Source organism: Rhincodon typus, chromosome 20 (genome assembly GCF_021869965.1).
Source record: "Rhincodon typus isolate 14 chromosome 20, sRhiTyp1.1, whole genome shotgun sequence".
NCBI classification, from domain to species: Eukaryota; Metazoa; Chordata; class Chondrichthyes; order Orectolobiformes; family Rhincodontidae; genus Rhincodon; species Rhincodon typus.
The window spans coordinates 15,625,917-15,651,601 of NC_063351.1; the positions used below are offsets into that span (position 1 = coordinate 15,625,917).

The 25,685-nt window shown below is 38.6% G+C and overlaps 1 protein-coding gene across 3 annotated transcripts in view; it reads left to right on the forward strand.

Moving 5' to 3' along the window:
* The window catches only part of cpeb3 (cytoplasmic polyadenylation element binding protein 3), an 80,220-nt gene extending 56,683 nt beyond the window's left edge, over positions 1 to 23,537 (forward strand). For all 3 annotated transcript variants that reach the window (XM_048608832.1, XM_048608833.1, XM_048608834.1), the window contains 4 exons: positions 6,974 to 7,092; positions 8,787 to 8,901; positions 11,691 to 11,872; positions 20,137 to 23,537. In XM_048608832.1, the coding sequence (XP_048464789.1) occupies positions 6,974 to 7,092; positions 8,787 to 8,901; positions 11,691 to 11,872; positions 20,137 to 20,364 (644 nt within the window). In that variant the 3' untranslated portion in view covers positions 20,365 to 23,537. The remainder of the gene's footprint in view (positions 1 to 6,973; positions 7,093 to 8,786; positions 8,902 to 11,690; positions 11,873 to 20,136) is intronic.
* Positions 23,538 to 25,685: the final 2,148 nt, after the last annotated feature.

Genomic DNA, 25,685 nt, shown 5'->3' on the forward strand with positions numbered 1-25,685 from the left:
TATCTACACACTCACTCCAGGTATCAATCTAGTATACTTCCCCTGAACTGGCTCAAATGCACTTCCGTCCTTCCTTAAATAAGGAGACCAAAACTGCACATTGTATTTGAGAGAGATAGTAGGAACTGCAGATGCTGGAGAATCCGAGACAACAAGGTGCAGGGCTGGATGAACACAGCAGGCCAAGCAGCATCATAGGAGCAGAGAGGCTGACGTTTCGAGCCTAGACCCTTCATCAGAAAAGGGGGAGGGGAAGGGGGTTTTGAAATAAATAGGGAGAGAGTGGGAGGCGGATAGAGGAGAGGATAGGTGGAGAGGAAACAAACAGGTCGAAGAGGCGGGGATGGAGCCAGTAAAGGTGAGTGTAGGTAGGGAGTTAGGAAGGGGATAGGTCAGCCCAGGGAGGACGGACAGGTCAAGGGGGTGGGATGAGGTTGATCGGTAGGAGATGGAGGTGCGGCTTGAGGTGGGAGGAGGGGATAGGTGGGAGGAAGAACAGGTTAGGGAGGCAGGGACGAGCTGGACTGGTTTTGGGATGCGGTAGGGGCAGGGGAGATTTTGAAACTTGTGAAATCCACATTGATACCATTGGGCTGCAGGGTTCCCAAGCGGAATATGAGTTGCTGTTCCTGCAACCTTCGGGTGGCATCGTTGTGGCACTGCAGGAGGCCCAGGATGGACATGTCGTCTGAGGAATGGGAGGGGGAGTTGAAATGGTTCGCGACTGGGAGGTGCAGTTGTTTGTTGCGAACCGAGCGTAGGTGTTCTGCAAAGCGGTCCCCGCGTCTCCGCTTGGTTTCCCCGATGTAGAGGAAGCCACACCGGGTACAGCGGATGCAGTATACCACATTGGCAGATGTGCAGGTGAACATCTGCTTGATGTGGAAAGTCTTCTTGGGGCCTGGGATGGGGATGAGGGAGGAGGTATGGGGACAGGTGTAGCACTTCCTGCGGTTGCAGGGAAAAGTGCCGGGTGTGGTGGGGCTGGAGGGGAGTGTGGAGCGGACAAGGGAGTCACGGAGAGAGTTGTCCCTCCGGAAAGTATTGTATTGTATTTGAGACATGGTTTAATCAGCATCTCATATAACTGAAGCATATTGTTCTTTCTTGTACGTTCAATTCCTCTAGTAATAAAGGATAGCATCCCATTAGCGTTCTTCATTGTGCTGTACCTGCATGCTAACTTTTTGATACTCATGCACTTGAACACTCAGATCACCACCTGGGAACTCTGCAGTCTTTCTCCATTTAAGTAATACTCTGCTTTCTATCTCTTCCTGCCAAATTGAATAACTTCATATTTTCCCACATTACTCTCCATCTATCAAAGTTTTGCCCATTCATTAAAACTATTTTCTGTCTGTAACCTCCTTACGTATTTCTCACAAAATACTTTCCTACCGATTTTGTTGTCGGTTGTGAATTTAGCTGCTGTGCTTTTTCTCCCATTGCCCCCTCAAGTAATGTAAATTGCAAGTGAGTGAGTCCCCAGTGCTGAGCTCAATGGGACTCCCGTCTACTCGTTCTGCCCATTTATAATGTACTGGTTGGTTCTGCTATAACGTGAAAGTTGTGTTCCTGTGCAACATCAACATCCTGCACTATAGAAATAATGGGGCCTGTGGGAAAAGTGGGGTTGGGGCAGACCACCAAAAAAATTGCTCAAAAGCTAATGCAAAGGATAGCACAGTTTGAATAAATGTTTTATTCCTATCTAATAATGAAATAAAAGTAAATTTAACACCTGATCTTGAAAAAAATGTCGAGATAACCTGATGGGAGAGGACGTTTTGAGTTGCTGTGTTGTTAATGCAGGGGCTGAGGGTTGATGTCGTCGTCATCACCACCTTCAGGTGCTGTTGTGGTTGCAGGGTTAGGGTTAAAAATAGCTAATCTAGAGGTGGATGGCTGTGGTTCATTGTCTTCTGACTGTTGCTTGGGGGTTGCCTCAAAAAAGACATCCAGTTTTTGCTGCTTTGTCCTTTTTCTTCTTTCATGAAGAAGCTGTTCATAGGGTGCCAAATAAGATCTTATTCCATGAACTGCCATCCTGTTGCATTCTGCATTGTAATTGTTGTCCTCTAACAGCTGCAACTGCTTCTCAATTTCCCTCAGGATAGAAGACAAAACAGAAGTGGAAAGCTCTCGTGGTGCTGCATCCTGGACTTCTTCATCTTCATCTCCAGCTTCCACTTCTCCCTCAGCAACAAGTTGTTGTGGATCAGCTGTAGAGAGGTCTTCACGGTGGGACCCAAGCAGCTCTTCAACATCCTCACTCTCCACTTCTTCAAATCCAACTTGTTTTACAAGATCAACACAATGTTCTTTGATTCTTGGGAGCTCCTCTGACGGATCAAAACCTTTAAAATCTTGAAAAACATTTGAAAGAAGCTTCCGCCAAACTGCATGCAAGCAGGTCTTTACTGACCTCACCGCAGGCCTCCACGATAATGTCAATTACATTCTTGATGTTAAAGCTCTACCAAAATGGAAGAACACGGTCCTTGTCCCCCTCAGTGGCTTCAACCAGCCTCTTAAATGTGCGCCTTAAGTATTAATCTTTAAAAGCTGCTATTGTACCCTGGTCCATGGATTGGAGGGGAGAGATTGTTTTGGTGGATAGAAATAGCACTTGGATGTTTTCAGAAAGCTCACCAATGGTGGGAGGATGGCTTGGTGCTTTATCCAGGATGAGGAGGATCTTGAAATCCAAATTTTTTTTTTCCTGCAATACTTCCTAAAGACATCCTCCAAAACATCAGTAAGGTCTGAAAAAATTTGCCCCATCATCCACCCTTTTTTCTTTTTTGCTGGACCTAAAGTTGACGCCTAGAATAGACCTAAGGTGACCTTATCAAGGCTCGCGGGTTGGCAGAGTGGTACACCACCACAGGCTTAAGCTTTAAGTCTCCACTGGCATCGGCACCCAGCAGCACAGTCGTACGATCCTTTGTCACCTTAAAGCTGGAGCTTGTGCTTCATTCATAGAAATGTATTTTCTTCATGGCATTTGCTTCCAGTGTAAAGCTGATTCATCCAAATTGAAAATTGGATCTAAGTGATAGCCCTCTTAATTAATTTTTATTTTACTATGGGAGGAAATGCCATCGTGTGCACTGGCAGCTTCGCTGCATAACTTTACGTTATAAAAAGCATAGTGGTTCTTAAAACCAGCAAAGGACTCACTACTAGCACTAAAGGCAGACACAACTACAGGATTTTCAGCTTTTTTTTGATAGGTCTTCATAAATTGATACGGCTTTCTCTCTTATGGAGAGAAGGGCGGTCCCAGGTCACTTTTTCGTTTGATCTTCTGTCCACACAATTAGCAGCTGCTCCATCTCCTCAAGTTTCTTTATCCATGACCTCTCAGATTTGCTAGCACTCAGACTTGTTCCAGCAATACAGCTTGCTTTAATCTTTTTCTGCATTGTTTCTCATGGTGCATAAGGTAGACTTCTTTATTCCTGTTATGCAAACTATGTCACATCTTCTGTCATTACATTCCAAACGCTTTATAATATCTAGCTTCTCTTTCAGTGTTCTAGCCTTTCTTTTATGTTCACCACCTGCAATTTTATCACCAGACTGCTTCTTTTTAACATTCTTGTCACGTCCTCGCGTTTTTGTGGGTAATACAGCAAAATTTGCAGAAATTAAAGGTGTACTGTTCCGCTCACAGTGCGGTGATCGCGTGATGCTGGCGTGGAGACTCTTTTGGCACTTAGCCATGGCGCATGCTCAGGGCAAAGCCTGTGATACAATCATGTGAGGTCGACATGCAATGATGGAATCGCATTATAGCCAACACAAGCTCATGTTTTAAAAATAGCCTTCCCCTATTCGTCAGTTGCATTATAGCCAATTTGCATTTCTGGAACACGTTATAGCAGAACCGACTGTACTGTGTTTGTTTGTTTTCTGCAAGCCATCTAATCTCTACCCATTGTGTTATAAAAGTGGAGTATTAATCTACTTAGACATTGAAATTATTCTTCCCCAAGGAAGTTGTGAAAATTTATGTAGCTTGAGACCTGCAATGTAGGGGAAAGGTAGATGAGGGATCTGATCTAGATATTTAGAATACTAAATACTATAGATTAGGTAAAGCAGAATTTTAAACTTCAAGTAAGTTGTATTTGATGGTAGTGAAGTGTTAAGTTAGCTCTAAATAAACTTTAAAATCAGTTTTATGGGCTGGCTTTATTTTGCTAACTGGAAATTGGACTTGGAGTTGCATAAACTGTTAAACAGCATCCACAGTTCTTCTGGTTTTTAAAAATTCCAGGATGTTTGGGCGGCACGGTGGCTCAGTGGTTATCACTGCTGCCTCACAGCGCCAGGGACCTGGGTTCAATTCTGCCCTCTGGCGACTGTCTGTGTGGAGTTTGCACGTTCTCCCCATGTCTGCGTAGGTTTCCTCCTGGGTGCTCCAGTTTCCTCCCACAGTCCAAAGATGTGCAGGTTAGGTGGATTGGCCATGCTAAATTGCCCGTAGTGTGCAGGAATGTGTAGCTTACGTGGGTTATAAGGGGATGGGTCTGGGTGGGATGCTCCAAGGGTCAGTGTGGACTTGTTGGGCCGAAGGGATTTTATTCTATGTCATGGTGAAAAACAGTATTATTGTTCTGGACAGGGTGGAACTTGGTACCATCTAGATATCTTAAAGTCAGCATGTACCCTCATATTTTCATCATAGGGGTTTTGAATTTGAGACCTATGAGCTCTTCAGCTCCCTTGATTGCTGTAGCAACCAGTGTAAACTCCCCTAGTGAGAATTTGAAACATCAAAAAGTGACTAGGAACAAAGACAAAAGTCACATGATACCAGGTTATAGTCCAACAACATGATGAAGGGACAGTGCTCTGACAGCTTTTGATTTCAAATAAACCTGTTGTCTATAACCTGGTGATTTTTGGCCTTGTCTACCCCAGTCCAATGTTTGGCACCTCCACATTCTAGAAATAAAGAAATAGTGCTGGAGAAATTAGCATTCCCAACTGGCTGGACCCAAAGACCCCTCTCCCTGGCTTTTAAAAGTAATAGCTGCAACAATAATAGATGCCTTGGTTTTGACCTTTCAGAATTCCTTAGATTTTGGAACAGTTTCCTGAGGACTGGAATGTAGTAAACATGTTCCTATTGTTTAAGGAAGGCAGAAGAAAGAAAACTGGTAAGTGTAGGTCAACTAGATTAACATCAGTAAGTGTTAGAATCTATTCTTTGCAAATGTGGTACTTGGGCATCTAGAAAATCATAGAATTAAGTAGAAGTAAGATGGATTAGTGAAAGGGAATTTCAGTTCAATAAACCTTAGTTTGTTTTTGAGGATGTAACTAGTAAAATGGATAAGTGGAAATAGTGTATTTAGATTTTCAAAAGCGCTTGAAGTCACATAAAAGGTTATTGATCAAAATTAGGACTGACGAGGTTGTGATAACATACTGCCATGGATTGGAGATTGATTAATGGACAGAAATCGAGTGTAAGAATAAGCTGGGCATTTACATGTTAACAGATTATAACACATGGGGTCCTATTGGATCAGTCCTTGGGCATCAGTTATTTACGATTCACATGAATTACTTAAGTCGGGAGGGTGGGGGCGGTAGTTGTTTGTATCAACAGGAAATGTTAAATACCTTAGCTAAAAAGGGAAAGTAAATGGTGGAGATGATCGCCTATGACCTTGTTGAATAGTGACGCAGACTTGAGGGATTTAATGATCGGCTCCAGCTCCTGTTTCTTATGTTCTCCTCTGTTCTGAGGCAAATACTTTTGGGTGGGTGAGGATGTGAAGCTGGACACATCATCCTCAGTTCCTGCCTCCTTTGCTTTGTCTTGTTGTTTCTCATCGACAGCCGAAAGAGGAGGAAAAGGTTAAAATTGTTGAGAGATAAGCTTAGAGATCACCATTTGCAGAAGAATGAAGTACGCCTAGTTTGCCTGCAGAAAGGTTGGCTGAGCTGCTGGAGCATGAGTAGATGAAGCAGTGTCTTACCAGAATGAACCCACACCTGACACATAGCCACGTTTTGCTGCTTTCCAGCTCCCTGCCTTCCCAGGAGCTTCATTGCATTAAGCATTAATGTTTGCTGTTAGTCTGAGATAGAGGCCTGAAAATGAATTTTTCCGCTGACAGCTTAGCAGCTGAAGATTATTTTGCGCCATTTCAAAACTTGGTGAGTTGCACTGCCTTGCTTATGGAACAAAAGGCCCGATGGTACTTCCCATCTATGCTTGTGCAATTTGGAACCTGATTTTTAAAAGTTAACTTATGCGCCCTATTTACAAGAAGCAATTTCAAGCATGCACCAAAATTTGATGAATTGTTTGAGTTTAAATCCAGTGAATAGTAAATTTCTGTCTTTTTAAAGAGAAAGAAATTTGAGAATGTACCAGTGGTTAGCCTGTCCTTGATTTTTAAAAAAAAAAAATAAATTATTAGACTTGACATCCTGCACAGTCACCTCTGGAATGTCCCTATATGCAAACCCTATTGATTCAACAGCCATTACCATTAAGCTAATCTACAGTTGTGATTAATTTACCTCATTGCCCTTGTTAATCTTCAGTAGCTCGTTGTCCTCCTTCTTCTCATTTACAGATCTGTCTACAGCCTTGCCTCATGCAACCTCTTTCACAGTCTAACTCCATATCATAACCGATAGATTACAGTCTACTTCCACAGTAAATCTAGTGCATTTTCCCTTCCTGATATTCATCATTTGCAGGAACAAGTTTCAGTTATTTTGCCTCTTAATATTGTTTGCCCTTGTACATTTTCTTTAAAAAGAACCATTTTAAGCCAATAGGTTGGACTGTACCATTAACCACCTCCTTAATTCTTAATCGTACTGTTTCAATTTCCTTGAAGTACCTTGGGATGAGTTGTTATTGTAATGTAAACTATTGCAGACTTTGCTTCAACAACAGGTTTATTTCTTTTGTTTTTATTTTGCACCCTCATAGGTTACGCCTTCCTTCTATTTCAAGAGGAAAGCTCTGTACAAGCTCTGATAGATGCATGTATTGAGGAAGATGGAAAGCTATACCTGTGTGTTTCCAGCCCCACTATCAAGGACAAACCGGTAAATGGATCTCCAGCTTGCTTCTGCTCACCATCTGTTCTCTTTTTGTCATTTCATGAGCCATCAGATCAGGGAATTATTTAACTGTTGGCTCCTCCTTCACCTAACCACAGCTCCCCCCCCCCCCCCCCCCCCCCCAAAAAAAATCTTCTGTTGAATGCAAATACATGCTGTATCATTTTGATTACCTATTTACTGATGGATGTTTTATTTTCTGTAAAATCCGAAGACTGGATCTTGGGGATTGGTTAATAAATGGTGAACTGCATAATTAAGCCTTTGTCACTTTCAGAGCAATAAGCAAATACAAAGCAGACTGGTATTTGTTCCCTGTAGGTGATCCCTGTATCAGCTTTTTTTTTTTTTTGTTGACTAATTGTGTCCTAATCCCTGGCTTTCTATAAAATAAAGGAAAGTACTCAGTTGCACTGGTAACATAAAAATCTGCAGCTTTATAACATTTTTGTGCGTCAGAGTTTTGTAGTGATGTAAATCCAGTAATTTGAAACAAAGTCCATGTATGTTTTCACAGAAAATTATTTATTATGTTCATTTTTGTCAAAAATGGTGATGCATTCTTGTCGGTCTCGTGCTGACTGAATCTACGTCCCAGAGTACTTAAGGAAGTGGCTGTAGAAATAGTGGATGCATTGATGGTCAGCTTCCAGGATTCTGTAGACTCTGGAACAGTCCCTGCAGATTGGAGGGTGGCTAATGTCACTCCAATATTCAAAAAGGGAGGTAGAGAGAAAACAGGGAATTACAGACCAGTGAGCCCAACATTGGTAGTGGGGAAAATTCTCAAATCCGTTATCAAGGACTTTATAGTGGAACATTTAGAAAGCAGTGGCAGGATCAGACAGAGTTATGAAGTGGAAATCGTGCTTGATAAATCTGTTGGAATTCTATTTAAATGTAACTAGTACAGTTGACAAGGGGGAGCCTGTCGATGTGGTATATTTGGACTTTCAGATGGTGTTTGACAAAGGCCTGCATAAGAGATTATTGTGCAAGATTAAAGTGCTTGTGATTGGGGTAAGTGTATTGAGATGGATAGAAAACTAGTTGGTACAGCGGAATCAAAGAATTAATGGGTCCTTTTCAAAATGGCAGGCAGTAACTAGTGGGGTGCCACGGGGATTGGTGTTGGGTCCCCAGCTACCCCCAATATATATTAATGATTTGGATGAGAGAACAAAATGAGCGGGGGATCTCATAGAGACTTAACATTCTAACAGGACTGGACAGGGTAGATGTTCCCCATGTTGGGTATGTCTAGAACCAGGGGTCACAGTCTGAGGATTCAGGGTAGACTGAGATGAGGAGACATTTCTTCACATAAAGAGTGGTGAGCCTGTGGAATTCATTACCACAGGAGGTAGTTGATGCCAAAATATTGATCCCATTTACCCCAAGTGCTATATTTAGCCACTTCTTGAATACATTGAAAGGTTATAGGGAGAAAGCAGGATTAGGCAGTTGAGTTGGATGATCAGCCATGATCGTGATGAATGGCAGAGCAGGCTCAAAGGGCTGAATGGCCTTCTCCTGCTCCTGTCTTCTATGTTTCTACGTAATCATTTACAAATTGAAATTGGAACCTGTTATTACAACATATGCGTGCTTAGGATGCTTGGGCTTTAAATCTAAATGGTATCCAAAATTGATTCAGCCAAATTTTGTTTCTTTTAAAGGTTCAAATTCGACCATGGAACCTGAGTGATAGTGATTTTGTGATGGATGGTTCCCAACCTCTGGATCCCAGGAAGACTATCTTTGTGGGAGGAGTTCCCAGACCTCTCCGAGCTGGTGAGTAAAGATGAAGCGAGTCCCCAGTGAACAGGTTTTGATGACTGGAATTCAGAATGTGAAGTGTGATCCCAAATTTCAGCACTCTTGGGTTTGTCTGAGTGGAATTCATAGTGCTTAGTTCGAATATGAAGATGTTTTGTCCAGACATTATCCATACAGACATAGCAAATGATTTCTCAGGCTGACTTCTGGAGAAAGATCACTAACCTAAAACATTGACTTCAGATGCTGCCTGATCTCTTGAGTAATACCATGTTGTTTTCTTTTTGAGGTTCAGTGTACGTTAATGTACATATTGACATTGATATTTTTGTGGTTACATATAGCTTTCAGATGGAAGCATTTAGTAAGCATTCAAAAAGGAGTTATGAGGGCTTATATTAATAAGCATAAATTAGTGAGAGATTGGAAGCCCTGCAGGAATGTCTCACTGGCTCAGGTCTACTGAGTGCATAAAATGGGTTGCAGTATATGTCCTACCAGCCGTATGTTTGTGACCATTTTTTCTTTTTGGTACAATTTTTCTACCATCAAATTGGAAAGAAAGACATTGAAGGGGGAAAAGGGATAGTGGCAGAGAGGAAATATGTGTTTTGTTGTTGGTGGGGTGAGTGGAAAGAGATAATAGTGGATTTTTGGAGGGAATGAAAGGGAATCGGCCAGTGTGGTGGGGTACAAGGACAGAAGAGAAAAATACTCTTGAGTAAAATCATTTTTTTAAAAGGAAAAGTAATTAAAGATTCATGCACATTGTTTGTGGCAGGGACAAATTTAGAAATTATTAAAGGGGGATAATAGTTGACTTCTGTTTGCAGGACAAGAGAGTCTGAACTTTTCCTCCTCTCCCCTCCACTCACCAGTGTAGCGTGTGCAAACTTTGCATTTTAACAGCACTTGGCTTTTTCAATGTAGCCTGTTGTGAATCTGCTTTCAAACCAAAAATGTTTCCTGGAAGAGTTGCCTATTTATAACATGGAAATAAAAGCAGCTGCGAGGGTATCAGTGTGGTTTTACAAAGCCAAGCATTAGGTATTAAATGCCAACTGTCACGCTAATTTGTGAACAGAAATATTTTTACAGCTCACACCCAAAATAATCTTGTCCCACGGCACAATTTAAATTCACAAGTTAAACTGGCCCAATATCACTTTGGTCTCGGGGGCAGGGAGAATGAGGTAGGTGAAATTTTGGAGTGTTGCCTTGGGACCAGCAGCATTTACACTGGTGACAAACAATAGTGTTGATATCAACTGCCCCCGGCTCCTTACACAGTGCCACTTGGACAGATCTGCTCCCTTACGGTTTACGATTTAAAAAATGGTCTCCGTTGTAACTGGGTGCCAAATTTGAAATTGCACAGGAAAGATGAATGCTATCTTTAGTTTCTCCCAGTACTTTTTTAAGTAAAGTGTGACACATCCTGTAACTGGAACATTAAGTTTAAAAAATATATCTGTACAAGTGGAAGCACACAATTCAAATGTAAATGTATGTCATGCTGTTGTAAACGAGTCATTTATGCATTCTGAAGATTAGTCTTGTTTTTGTTTTCTGTTCTCAGCACTCTGCAAAGAAACCCAGCTATTTTCCCTGTTCACTGGCGTTTGACACTTTTTATGGATGGAGTAATAGTTTTAGAAATGTGTTTACTAATATAGAGAAGAAAACATTGTGTTTCCTAATGAAAGCAATATTTGATTTAGAGATTAACATTTTATACAGCGACATTAGAACAGTTCTGTTTTGAATTATTGAGCAGGCTTGACAGGTTTCTAAAAAAAAAAGTCTGGATTTTGTGAATACTGATATAAAAATCAAAACATTGCACATAGATATCATCAGTTTTGTAAGACTTGAATAACTTTTACTTTCATAATGAACGATGAGCAGCTTGCAAAATTGAAATGTCCACTGGTTCACAAGAAGGTTTTTTTAAATTAGCTCATGAAAGTGAGCTTCACTGGTAGTGCCAGCATTTGCTCATTCCTAATGTCCTGGAGCAGATGGCGGTGAGCTGTCTTGAACTGTTGTAGTCCATTTGTTTGATAGCTGCAGTTATACTGATTCTCTTTTGTTTTTCTCTTTCCTCTGTGCTCCATTCCCCAACCTAAGTATGCCTAACGTCTATTAAAACATTACTGCAAGCCATTTCAATAGATCCTCTATCTGTCACTATATGATTTTTTTTCAGGATACTTGTTTGAATAGTATGGGTAAATGAATGCAGCTCCTAACCAAATATTTTTCCACTCACTTTTTTTTTCCATAATCCAGCTGAGACTGGAAGAAATCCTGTCCTTAGGGAAGGCAAACACAAGGAACAAACAAGACTGAAAATTTTGGACCTTATGTGAAAGCTGTTGATGCTACTCTTATATTGCAGACTGTTTGTTTTTGACTGAAGTCTGACTAAATAGATAAAAATTGAGCAAAGCAGCCTCGTTCCTTGAACTTGAATCTATACATTTTCGTATTCTCAGACACGTTTTTTCTGAATTTTTCAAGAACAAGACTTTTATCCTTTTTAAAAAAAAGTTTTTAGTTTTGCATCATGTTTTGTTTATAGTTGCATTTTGACAAACACATCTCAATTATAACCTATCTGCAAATAAACGTGCAATAAAAGAAGTACTTAGGTCTATTGAAGAAATTGGAGGACTGTAATTGTATGTCCTTCTGTAATGACTGTGATTTAGGAGAACAGTGTTATTAAATCATGCAAATTATATGGGGAAAAGATGTGGAAATGGTCTTGGAAGCTTAGGATTTTATATTTTTCCTTCCAGTTGAATTGGCTATGATCATGGATCGGTTGTATGGAGGGGTCTGCTACGCGGGCATTGATACGGACCCTGAACTGAAATACCCGAAGGGTGCTGGTAGAGTGGCTTTCTCCAATCAGCAGAGCTATATTGCTGCTATCAGTGCTCGCTTCGTACAGCTCCAGCATGGAGACATTGATAAACGGGTGAGTGATTTGTTGCACTGCCAGCTGACTAGACATCATTGTAGATCGAAGGATGATTTGCATCAATTTTTGTAACTGGCATCAGTTTGAATTTTAAAACATAACCTTTGATAGTTAAAGTCTAGAGCATTACTGCAGCTTTCTGCAAGTAAATGCTGTCCGTGTCTATCCATTAAATGCTGTACTGCACTGATTTTTTTAACACCTCTGCTAGAAGAAATTTTTGGTTATAATGTCTGTTTTGTTGCCCTGCAAAACAACCTAAATTGGCTCTTTGGAAAATTTGCTTTTCGTGACCCTATTTTCATATATACACGAGTAAACTTCCAATGGAATGGATTATAATAAGTCAGATAGCCTACACTTATGAGCACAGGAACATGTTGTAAAATAACAAGTAAAGGTAACGGTACTCACTGTTCCTTCTACTGGAATTCTGATGACCTCAGATGAGCAGTTGAACATAGGAGTCTGAATGTTGTCTGAGCTGCACAGCTCCTTCAAAAGCTGTGACAGTGGCATCTTGCTGTCTGTATCCCAGTTTCAATGTATGGCTGAAGTGGAAATAAATGGTTTTGCTTTAGATACAGATACAATTGTATATGGTCAAAGCATTGACAATTGCTTGGTACATGGCACAGAAGAAAAACAAAAACGTTGCATTTATTCATTTCATCGGATGTCCCAAAGCAACTTGTAGCAAATGAAATATTTCTGAAGTGTAGATAATGACGCAACTAATTTAAGTACAACAAAGTCAAACAGCAGCAGTGAAGTAAGTGACCAGATCATCTGTTTTAGTGAAGTTGGTTGAGGGATTATTGGTCTGGGTGTCAGGGAGGGTATCTGTTTTTCTTCAAAATAGTGCCATGGGATCGCTTGCATTTGCCTGAGGGAACAAGTGGCCTTGATTTAACATCTAACCCAAAAGAGAGCACATTCCCAGTGCACTGAAGTATCATTCTAGATCATTGTGTTCACGCCTCTGGAGTCGGATTTGAACCACACAACTGCAAGAATGCCACCAACTGGGCCACAGTTGATACCTGTGTATGCAACTTAAAGCAATATTTATTCATTGATATGAGATATGCACAAACCTGTCTATCTGGTGATTGATTGTCTGCTCTGCTGAGGTATCTCTTGACTATGTTCGGTGGTATTTAATGTAGATATTGCCCTCCAGTCTGCATTCATTGCAGCAAAATTACAGTGTATCATCTGAAAGCACAGATTTCCGAAAGATAATTTGGTGCTTACCTGGATTATGTAACGTGTCCAATGTTTTTGTCGGTGATGGTTACATGAAAGAACCTAGTTGATTCAGTCCAATACATGCTATAAGGCATAAGACTAGCTCATTTTCATTTAATGCTAACAATTCACCTATGAGATGCAAGCAAGATATTATTTTGTCCATAAGCAAATATTGCTGCTTATTTGATGATACAAGAGTAGAATTTTCTGGATTATCACAATAGACATTTTAAATTAGAATTTGCTACTTTTAAAGCAAGTTTTTTTTTTAGAAGAATCTGTCTTGCCTTTACTCATATGGAGATCCATCATGTGAGGCTGTATGCATGACAGATGTTTACAGATCAGAATTTCACTCTTTTCTGGAACATTGCCTCCACAGTTTCTCCTTTTGTCCATATTTTACTTCAGTCAGAATTATTGAGTGTACATTTAAACAACCATTATGGCATTAATAAATATATTTAGACGCTCTCATGTTTGAATTCAATTTTAAAGGAGCCGGTTATTGTAATTCTTTCTGGTACATAAGTTATTACAATGTTTGGATATATGTTCTTCGGGGTAATGGCAGTGCAGGTTGTTCCCATAACCAGTTCCATGCCTTGCAGTAAAGAGTTTGCTCATATTGTGCAATGGGGCATTAGACAGTAAGGTAACCCAGTGATATAATTATAGGATTCTTAGGATCCTAACTGCTATTTACATGTCTACTTCTCTGATCTTTCTGAAGACATACTGTGAATATTTCAGTGAGACATCATTGGGCTGCTTTATCTTCCAGGTGATCTGTTTAATATGCAGGTTAACAGCAAAAATCAGTAGAAAATGCTGGAAATTCTCAGCAGTTAAGCAGCATCTGTTGAGAGAAACAATCAATGTTTCCGATTGATGACCTTTTATCAAACTGTAAACTAAATAAGTTCAGATGAGATGAGAGAACAACTCATTATCTCCTCAGTGATTGCTGAACACATCTTCATTGTCTGATTCATGAGCATTTCTCCTTTGTCTCAGTGGTTGCAGCATATAGATGAAAGTAGAGTTTTAAACCTTCATGAACCCATTCTAGCTAAAATACATTTGTATTCCAGAGACTTTCTCTGCTAAAATGGTCAAAAAATCCTGAAATAACTGTTTATGTTTATCAATTTATGTACAAAATTTTAAATGCATTTGTTTATTTGCACATTAAGGGGAAGCTAGGTGAGGCACAGGAGAGAGAAAAGGATGTAAAGGTTATTTTTTAAAAATTCACTGGATATGGATGTCACAGACCAGCATTTATTGTCCATGCCTAACTGCCCAGAGGGCAGTTAAGAGTCAACCACTTTGTTGTGGGTCACATGTATGCCAGACCAGATAAGGATGGTTAAATTTCCTTCCCATGAGGACACTGGTGAACTGGATGGGTTTTTCCTGACAATCAGCAATGGTTTCATGGTCATCATTAGACTGTGTTATTTCCAGATTATTATTGAAGTCAAATTCCACTATCTGCCATTGAGTACCCTTGTTATGTTGATAGATGAAGTGAAGTACACTGACGCATGTGTTGTGTGGAATAGCCAGTTTCTGTTCTATAATTTCTATGTACCTGTCAGAAACTAATCTTTATTAATATTAACCTGCTCTTCATGAACCCTAATGTTCCTTGTATCCTTAATGGAGGTTTAGGTGTAGTTTGTCACAAACAAGTGTGCAGAAAGTGAGTAGTATGCATTTATCTAGAAAGTTTACCATAAATGTTTTGTTTATCATTATGCACGTATTCAGTGTGTTTCTACATATCTACATAATGTTCTCAGAAAGTATGCCATTCAGTTCTTAACAATAGCATCCAGGAAACTGTATCATATAGTATAAACCTCTGTGTGGTAGTATTGTTTAATATTGTTCATGAGTAATAGGTGCAGAGCAAAGAAAGAAAATGTAGACAGCATATTTTGTTGAGCTGAATTAGAGGAACAGAGGGACCTTGGTGGTCCACAGGTTCTTGAAGGTTATAGGATAGATGCATAAAGTGATTTAAGCTGCCATTTTGGAAGGCAGAAGGACATTGTTCATTGGCTGATATCTAAAGTATAAGAGCTGGGAGGTTATGATTGAACTGGATAAAACCTTAGTTGGACAGCAACTACAGTACAGTTCTGGTCATCACATTACAAGAAGGATGTGATCACACTAGAAAGGGTCTGGAAAGATTTGTTATAATATTACCAAGTATGTGAATTTTAGCTGTGAGAAATAATTTGTGTAGGCTGGGGTTGTTTTCTTTGGAGAACAGGATGCTTAAGTGTGATTTGATTGAGATATATGAAATTTGAGGAGTGTGGATAGGATATTTCTGGAAAGAGAGAGATCAATAAGTATAGAGTAAAAACAATTGGAAGAAATATTGGAGGGGATAAGAGATGGGAAAGGTGGAAATCTAGAACTCACTGCCTGACGACGACAGAAACTCTGTTAATATTTAAAAAGAACTTTAGAATCTTCACTTCAGATGCTGTCACTTGCTTACAGAGAAAGGGACCCAGAGTTGGAAGGTGAGATGAGACTGGATCACACTTTCTCGAATGGTTTTGGCTGAATGGGCTCGTTCTGTGCCATAAATCTTTTCCTTTGTTGCTATCCTTCACTTTAAAAAAAATAAGCAGACTGTTGACATCTGTAAAAATCCAGTGTGTGTATTTGATGAGATTTGACAGCAATGTTGCTGACCTTGCTGTGAGCAAACATAGCCAGAACATTTTTCCAGCAAAGAGCTTATAGTAATAGCAGTTGGAGATAACAACGACAAACACATGAACTATCCGTAGCATTTCCATCTGCTTTGTTTTACTGCTGCGCTACTCCCCATTCAGGGGAAACTGAATTCGGGGTTTAGAAATTGAAGGAAAATAATAATAGCAGTAGACCTTTTTTGAGCCTGTTCCACCATTCAGATAGATTATTCTTGCCTTCCCTGTTAGAAAGGTTCTATTAAACTATTAGATTGGAATTTTGATATGTGGTGTGGATGCCCATTTCAGTCAAGTTGTGTGGGTATATGTTGATGAGGTCTCTTTAAATTTAATATTGAACAGATACTCCTCTGAACTGCATTATCAATCTGAAAATTAAAAGCAAGTTATACCTCTTCCCTAAATTATTGTAATTCTTCACTCGGCTGAGGGTATATTTTCTCAAACCCGGAACAAATTGAGTGGCAATGTTCAGTGTTTTCTTGACCGTACAATTGCTAACAAATTTTGCAACAAGATTTGGGGCAGTATGGTGGCTCAGTGGTTAGCACTGTTACCTCACAGTGCTAGGGACCCAGGATATTGATCACACTAGAAAGGGTCTGGAAAGATTTGTTATAATGTTACCATTAGCTGTGAGAAATAATTGTATAGGCTGGGGTTGTTTTAGAAAATAAAACAGTACAGCACAGTACAGGCCCTTAGGTCAGCACAACATTGTGGGCCTATTATCCTACTGTAAGATCAAACTACCCTGCACACCCTACCTTTTACTATCATCCATGTGCCTATCCCAGAGTCGCTTAAATGTCCCTAATGTATCTGACTCCACAACCACCGCCAGCAGTCCATTCCATGCTCCCACCACCCTCTGTGTAAAGAACCTACCTCTGACATCTCCCCTATACCTTCCTCCAATCACCTTAAAATTATGCCCCCTCATAATCATCATTTCTGCCCTGGGCAAAGTCTTTGGCTATCCACTTTTCTTTGGAGAACAGGATGCTTAGGGTGATTTGATTGAGATATATGAAATTTGAGGGGTTTAGATAGTGTGGTTAGGATATTTCTGGTAAGAGAGACACTCGGGCAACTGTCTGTACGGAGTTTGCACATTCTCCCCGTGTCTGCGTGGGTTTCCTCCGGGTGCTCCAGTTTCCTCCCACAGTCCAAAGATGTGCAGGTTAGGTGGATTGGCCAAGCTAAATTACCCGTAGTGTGCAGGGATGTGTAGGCCAGGTGGATTAGGAGATGCAGGGTTGCAGGGATAGGATGGGATGCTCTTCGGAGGATTGGTGTGGACTTGTTGGGCCAAATGGCCTGTTTCCACACTGTAGGGATTCTATGATTCTATGACATTTGTAAAGGAGAAAATGTAAAAAGCCATTCTTCATCTGGGAATTGATGTGGTTCAATACGGTAACAGTTTTATCCTATCTAAAGTAATTGGTAGCTAAATGCATGGTGGACTAGGTGCCAGTTCCTTTCTAACTTGCAGCAATCAATGTGACCAGTTAATTGCTTTTTTGATGATAATTTAGAACAATGATGATATTCACATGAAGTTGTATGTTTCCATTGTGCTAATCCCTTGTGGAAAAACAAGCATTTTCCCTGTAACAGAAGTGATCTGCCTCAATTTATTTGTTTGCCCACTCAATAGCTCAAAATAAGTATTAAACAAATCTTAACTATATCCATTTTGTTCAAAAATATAAAAACACAGTTCAATTTAGAATGACCACTGTTGTGATTACTGTTCTCATTGAATCCTAAGCCCTGTATTTAACTCTGGGTTGGAATTGGCTTTGGCTAAGGTAGGAGGTAAATCATCTTGACTTTGACAGTTTGAGACATATTTGCATGTCTCTGCTCAGTTGCCACCCAAAACCAAAAAGAACAATTTACCTGACTGGTACATGGGAGTATAATGTGGGAAAGCAAGAGATTAAATTTTGGTTTTTTCATATGCTATGGAATAGTTGTTTCTGGATGAGTGTCATGACTGGGATCTGTGGAGGAGAGGCATAAGTTTTCTTTGGAGTGGCGGGGATGGTGATGTCCAGAGGCTCATCCAGTTTCTTCTAGGCCAATAAGTGAAGCAACCTGACAGGGCCAACGCTTCTCTTTCTTTGGATGGAACCGATGGGAATCTGCAATTCCTTCACTAAAATTACCGCCTAAGATTCAAGTTGAACTTTGATCTCTCGTGGCATCATCAATCTGCCTACTTTAATAAAAGGTTTCCTCCTAGATGTGTATTCTGCTTGCTCCGAAGGGGACATTTTAAAATTTTATACATTTGATATTTCTGCCTTTTACTGAAAATATGTTATTGTGTATTCCCCAATCATTTATTTTGTTCTCTATGACACTTAAAAAGTAGAGATTGTTGTTAAATTCCTTGTTTGCTCTCTGACAGTATTTCAATGTGCTTGGCTGTTTAGCCTGTTTGATTACGGTATTGCTATTGGACATCCCATTGATGACTCCAAATTCAAACTGATGGAGGATGAGGGGAATACTGGGCCACAGAGGTGGCTAGATCTGTGTGGACAGCTTTCTTTGAGGTCTGCAGTGAACATACTTGCTTTGCTGCTGGCTGCAATCTTCATTCCAATGTTTTTTTGAAAATCTATGCTGTTTCCTGAGCAGCAGGTCACACAATATTTCAACCAAAGCTTGGCTACAATCATCTGATATCTTTCTGACAAGTGATTGTACACACCAAGTAGTGTACTTCAGCTTGTAAAATAACCTTCTCCTCTAAGTCATCACAGACAGGCTCTTGGGCAATGTAGCTCTTGTCAGGACATTATTGGTCCTCAGCCTCTGGGCACCAGGCAGCAATCACCTGAATTTACTTCCAACCATGTAGTGGCTATCAGCATTTTGGCACTTCAGTGCTTAATTGCAGCAGATAAATTTGGCAGCACCTGATGTACCAATTCTGGCTTTGAATTGAATCAGATGATCTACTCCATGGTTTATTAACCCACCAACTTTATTGGAGGCAGCATTCTGAATCTGATTTCAGATTTCACTTTCCGAAACACTGATTTCATTATGTTGACCATGTAAAACAAATCAAACTCTGAATATTTCAGAATTGAAAAAAATTAAATTTCCAGATTTAAGGTGTAGGTATTTTGAATAGTATAATTAAACTGTTGAAATTATCTCATTAATGACATCTATTGGATGCCACCTTTGTATGTAATGCAATGTGCTTTTGTAATGAAGACACTCCACTAGGTTGGTGGTACAATGCAGCTATGTGCTTTCACTGCTTTTATCCTCAGGCTTTGACTAAATTGCATCTTTGAGCAGACTTGTAAAGAACCTAATGTTGTATGAAACCTAATATATGAAGCTTTTAGTGGGTGTATGCATACACCCTAGCAATTAATAATATCCTTAAGCCTTGTGTCACACATTAAACATGATGAGACATCCTTTACAGAATGCTTTTACTTGTGTGGATTAATTCTGCATATTTGTACAAGTTATGTCCATGTATAATTTGCATGCATGCTATCTTTGCAAAAACTATTCAAGCATCTTTTTTTTTTTTTTTTGTAATATGGATAAACTATTCAAGCAAATCGTCTGAAGTGGCGTTTCCCAAGTACAATCTGTAAACTGTTTCCCAGGTCCATAAAGTAGTCCTATAGATTATTTGGGGAACAATTGGCAAATTGTAGTTGTATCCATCATCACACATCTTAGATGGACTCCTCTCCTCTCCTCTCCTCTCCTAGCATCCCTGTATTTGTATTGTTTCTGATGGATCGATCCAAAAGAAACGCATGCGAAATGATATAGTCTAGTCGGAATGTTTCGGGGACAAGTCAATTCTTATCATTTAAACACGTCTTGGAGGAAGCAAGGGCATGGAGTATACCTTTTAGGTAGTGGAGTTTAATGCCCAGGAGTGTCTTCATACTAATTAAGTTGGTTACTTCCTGAGGTTGGTCCAGGTTTGTGCATACATCACACTTATGAAAGAATATTCCAGTTAGTATATAATACACAAATTGATGTCTCATATGCTGCAGTACCTCAAGAAACCTGGTTTTCCAGATTGAGCTTTATAAACATAAAAATAATTTATCTTTTGAGTTTTCATTAGAAAAACAAAGTCACACAATAATACATTCATGAAATGTTGTCCCTAAACATGTTCACATTTAGATTTCATAAGTTGTCTACATTTTTCACTACTCACCATGTGAAAAATAATGACCTATCTTTCTGATATAGGTGGAAGTCAAGCCATATGTCCTGGATGATCAGATGTGTGATGAATGCCAGGGTGCCCGTTGTGGTGGGAAGTTTGCTCCTTTCTTTTGTGCCAATGTTACCTGTTTGCAGTATTACTGTGAATACTGCTGGGCAAGCATACATTCACGTGCTGGAAGGGAGTTCCACAAGCCTCTTGTGAAGGAAGGAGGTGATCGCCCACGTCATGTTCCATTTCGCTGGAGCTGAAGCGTCTTATAGTCTACCAAGACATACTGGAGTGGAGAGCGCTGCCTCAGGGCTGAGAGGGTTCTGGAAATTGGTGCATTCTTCCTCAGATAATGAATGTTTTTGTTTGTGTTTTTTTTTGAAGTCACATTACTGAACTCATCCAAGATTGTCTGGTATATAAAATTTCAGAATAATTGTACTGAACCTGCACTTTGACTCTCAAACATCTGCTTGGTACCTTTTTTTGTTTTGTTTAATATTGGACTTTGCATTGTGATTTAGGAGTCACAGCTGATATATCATCAGCTCATGTAACTATTTCCCATGACAGGAGCATGCACTTATTTTCAGAAACTTAGACTTGCCCCTAGAAGACTTACCAAAGGTAACACACTGTAGGTGGCATATGTAGCAAAACATTTTCCTCAGATATTCAGCAATTATACATTTTGGATCATTAAGGATACCATTACCCTAAAAGTAAGCCTTTTTTGCTCTCCATTTTGACTTGCAAGAATAATACCTCATAAGCTCAATTTGATTTTGCTGGGGTTTTTTTGGTTAGGTCTTTCTTAGTGTTATGTAAATGTATGCTGCAATAGCTTTTGCTGCTAAATAAATGGTATTGCAGATATCATAGTACTTTATCAGGCTAGGGTTATAAAGAAATGTGGAGCATAATGCTGCTGGGAAAAAAATGCAGTATAGCATGGAGATAGCTCCAGAGGAAGGTCAGTAGATTTGACTGCATGTTTACTTAACCAGGTTGCTGCATGCAATAAATTTGTGTATCATGTCTGTTATATCTGCTGACAACCTGCCCACCAATGCACAAAAAAACTATGTAGGCTACAGAAAAAAAATTCAGTATGAGAGAATTGGCTAATAACTGGAGGAAGGCATGCCTCTATTGTAAATGCTTATGGAGTTTGAATCTGTGTCCATTAAAGCATTACAAATATCACAAATACATATAGATGTAGGATATTTTTGAAGTTATGTTGATGGTAGGTGAAGTACTCTGCGGTGATCACTTATTGTGCAATTTTTATGTAGTTAAGTTGATTATGTATAGTACTGTGATAAAAGTAACCGTTGTAATGTCTGACATAGAAGTAAGTGATGCTTCATAACCAGTGTATTAACAAAGTGAGCTCAGTTTAAAAAAAAATTCTGCTGCTTGCACCATTTACATAGCTTCAGACCTTGTCCAGAAAACCAAAGAGCTCATACACTACCAATATGTTTGTCGGATTGACAAGTAGGCACATTAGGAAAGGAAACTAATGCTAAAGAACTGTCTGCACAAAGTCAAAATGGAGATGTCTGCTTTCTGGTTCAGAATAAACTCCCCAAATCCCTGGTTATATCCTGCAAAGCTTGAATTCTAATAAGATCTGCTAATTAGTGGATATTTTTTAGCATGTATAGTGGGGCTGCAGATTTCAACCAAACACAGGCTAAGTGTACCGACAGTGGGGGTTTGTACACAGTGACCTTCAGCAGCTCTGGGGACAATCTGACTGGATATGACACCGCATAGTAGATTTGATACTAATTGTTGAGTCATTTGTGTGTTGTGATGTCCTGTTTGTGTCCAGTAAGTCTTTATTTTCTTTTTTAGTTTATTTTTCAGTGTTTAGTTGCAAATATTGGCATTGAAATGGAATTTTTTTTGAAAAAGAAGAAGAAATTACTTTTTTACTGGTAAATCGCTTATTATCCCTTTGGAGGTTAACTTCTGGGCTTTTTGTGATATTGCTTTCTTGCCCAGGCATGTTTTTCTATGTTTTTTCATTATCTGTATAAGACATTTGTTATGCACTACTTTTTGTATCTGGACAGTTTTCAACAGTCAGCTGATTTTTTAAGGCGTGCTTTCTGACTGACATGATCTTTTGCAATACCTCAATTTTGAAATATAGGAAAGAAATTGATATTTTCTAAGTAAGTTTATTCTAAAAATATATATTAATTTAATTCTGCAAGGAAATGATTTAACAGATGGGTAATTTTATTTTTTTCATGCTTATTTGCTTTTTGGAAACTGAAGGAGCTAGAGCTTTATAACTTTAATATGGAGAATTGTAGTTAGCTACAGTACAAGACTTTAAAAAGAATCTACCTAAATGTGGAAAAGTGAACATTTATAAACCGTTTTCCCCTTATATAGTTTAATGTATGAATTTAAAAGCTGGAATGTAAAGAAATAGTTATTAAAAAAAAACGGCTTGGGATAGACACATCTCCATTGGTGCTGGAAGCTGTTAGAAAGTGAAACTAAAATATTTTTCACTTAATTTGTGTATTTATCATTAATCCTTTAAGGCCGACTGACCAGAATTGTGAAAGAATTCTTCTGTTCATGTTATTTTTGTATGAATATCCTTTTTATGTTAAGTTATAACATGCCCCAATTTGTTTACTTGTTAATGAATATAAATGAGGTCCTTCAGATTGAGAATGTTATTTCTAAGGTGTTCAAATTGTAACTTAATAAGAGCCCCTTGGTGCATCAGGTCCATACGTGGCCTTCTGTTGTTGGAGACTTGAATTAGTCAATTTTGAAGGCTAACTTAACCTCAACTCTTTGTTGTAATGTGCAATACTGTTTGTACTGTTTGTAAAAAAAAAAAAATCAAAAGCATAAATCTTTATTGAAGATTTATTTTCATTGCAAACTTTAGACATCGTGATTCACTAAATCATTTTTCTACTGTCAAATGTGTACCTTTCTTCATGCTAGTATTTTTTCAATAGCAATGTAGCCTTTGTACTGATACAAATATTCATTGTTATTTTTAGAGATTTTTGCTAAAACCAGAGGATTTAAACATATTTACATATTTTTCATTTTTTAGTTATTTTTCTTTACAGACTGCTTTTCTGACCATAGTCATTTCTGGGAGAGACTTTCATATCTGGTCAATGTCCAATATTATTTTGTATTTTTACTTGGAATAAATTAATTTTATGATGCTAATTCTTTAAAGTTTATTTTCAGTTTTGTTATTTTTGGAGCTGAAACATTTGTAATATTGTTACTAAAGTGTCTAGTTTTGAAATGCAAAGCTTCATGTATTAACTTGCTGAAGTGGTTTACAGTAGTGTGGTAATGACACGGCTGACAATGTAGAGTGATTGTAATTGAATGAATGGGCAATAAAATGATCAGAATGGAGCAGACAAAACGTTGTGCTATTGTGGGGGGGATGGGGGGAAGGAGGGGGATTGGTGTGGGGAAAGAATCATAGTTGTATGTGGGGAGTCTATCTGTCTTGCTGAGTGATAAAGCATGGATTTTTGGAGATGGGAAATGCCTTTTTTTTTGTGAAGGCTGGATTGTTTGTAGCAACCAGTTTTTGTACTGCTTTGTACATCCACTGATCTTTCTTTCTAGTTACTAACCAAACTTTTCCTCTCAGACTCAGTTAGCTGCTACAGTGTTGAAAATATGCCACCAAGTATTTTAAATGCAAGCAATTACTATATACCCCAAAAGGGTAGCTAGCCGGATATATAGGTAAATGTGAAAGTTCTGCAAATTTTTTTTTTGCACAAAATTCATAGCTAATGCACCACTTTTAGCATTGAGTCAGTTCACTTAACATTAAGGTGCTAATACTAAATAAACATAATATAGCCAAAATTTTCTGGATGTAGTTGTATTGGGGTATACAGTACAAGTATTTGTAACTTTGCTGTTAAATAATGGAAAACATTTTTAGAGTGTTCAAAGCTAGGATGTCTTTGTTTCTAAACAAACTACTAATTTTAAATGTATCTTTTACTGTTCTCCTAGATTGTTTAGCTAGTACTCTTACACGGCATATACATTTTGGCTTCGACTAATGCTTGTACGGAACTGCAGTACTGTGACTAAACATGAAGCTCAATGCTGCTACTGCTTACCAATGCTTAAGTTTGTAGTTTGGACTTTAATTTTTCTGTACTAACAAGTAAATCTTATTAAACTTAGTTGTATGAAGCAGTAACATTTGTCATGATTTTGCATGATCATTGACGAGTGTTGGAATGATCTGTAACTGATATTAAAATCACAGAAGTCTGTTGCAGTCTAATTGGCTGAAAACCTCATGAGCAAACAATTTTGGGTCCATGAACACTTGAACTTGCAAAGCAGCATCATCTATAGGCAATACTCATTTATATGGAAATTTCATTTGAAATTCATTAAAAAATAAATTTCAAAATTGTTCAACTCAGCACAAAATGTCAAGTTTAATAAAGTGTGCAAAATAATGATCTATAAGCACAATGGGAAAAATACAATTTCCAGCAAAGAAAGTGAAATTCCTAGAAATTGTTCTGCATTTCATTAAAATGTCATTTGTTTAATTGGCTTTGCACAAATTTTCTTCTCTTCCCTTTTGCAAGGTTTTTGATCAAATCACCTACCTTCCTGTCGACCATTTTCTGTATCATCTTCCCTTGCATCTATTCTTGGTGGAATGACAGCTGCCCTGCTACTATTGCAGATGTCAATCTACATGTAGCAGATAAATTGTAAAACCTCATACTTATGTTTGCAGATTGTAGAATAAAAGCTGTTAATATAGCTGTTCAAAAAAAATTTTGTCCTGTAATGTCCAGAAATAACTCCAGTAGTTTACTGAGCAATAACTAAGCAACAAAACATAATATTTCTTGTTTTTTAGACCTGTTCTATCTTATTATGTTAACATATACTACTGAGGAGTGTAGTACTTAATTGGTCAAAGGCGTTCAAAGAGGAAAGGCTCATTTAACTTAGTGTGAATTGCATACACTCAGGACTGATGAGAAGGGGCAGGGTGCAGAGACCATCCAATTGATTCCATCAAAGCTTACTCACATTTTTTTTTAATCTTTCTCCATCCCTATAGCCTACATCTCTCCCCACTTCTTAAAATAAAATCACTGAGCTTTGAGCATTAGTACAAAATAGTTCATTCCAAGGCTAGCACTTGTGAGTAAGTAATTCCAATAGTAAATGGAAAAAATGAGAAGAATGTTAAAAGTTGATTTTTGTCTGAGTGTGATTAAATAGCACAAATGTACTTTGCCTGTACTGAATTGTACTGTATTGGGTCATTCATAATAAAAGCCCAACTGAAGGACTTGAGCTGTGGTCATTTCCTTCAGTCAATAACTTGTCTTAAAGTCCACTTGCCATTCTAGTCAGTTGTCCACCATTACCAAATTATGCTTAATACAAAGCAAAGATGAATATGATTGTACACAATCCATTCCTCCTTTAGTAATTATTTTGTTTTATATTTTAGTGTTGTGGTCTTTGCAATTATGTATAAATTTTGCTGCACAATGTTTTTTAAACG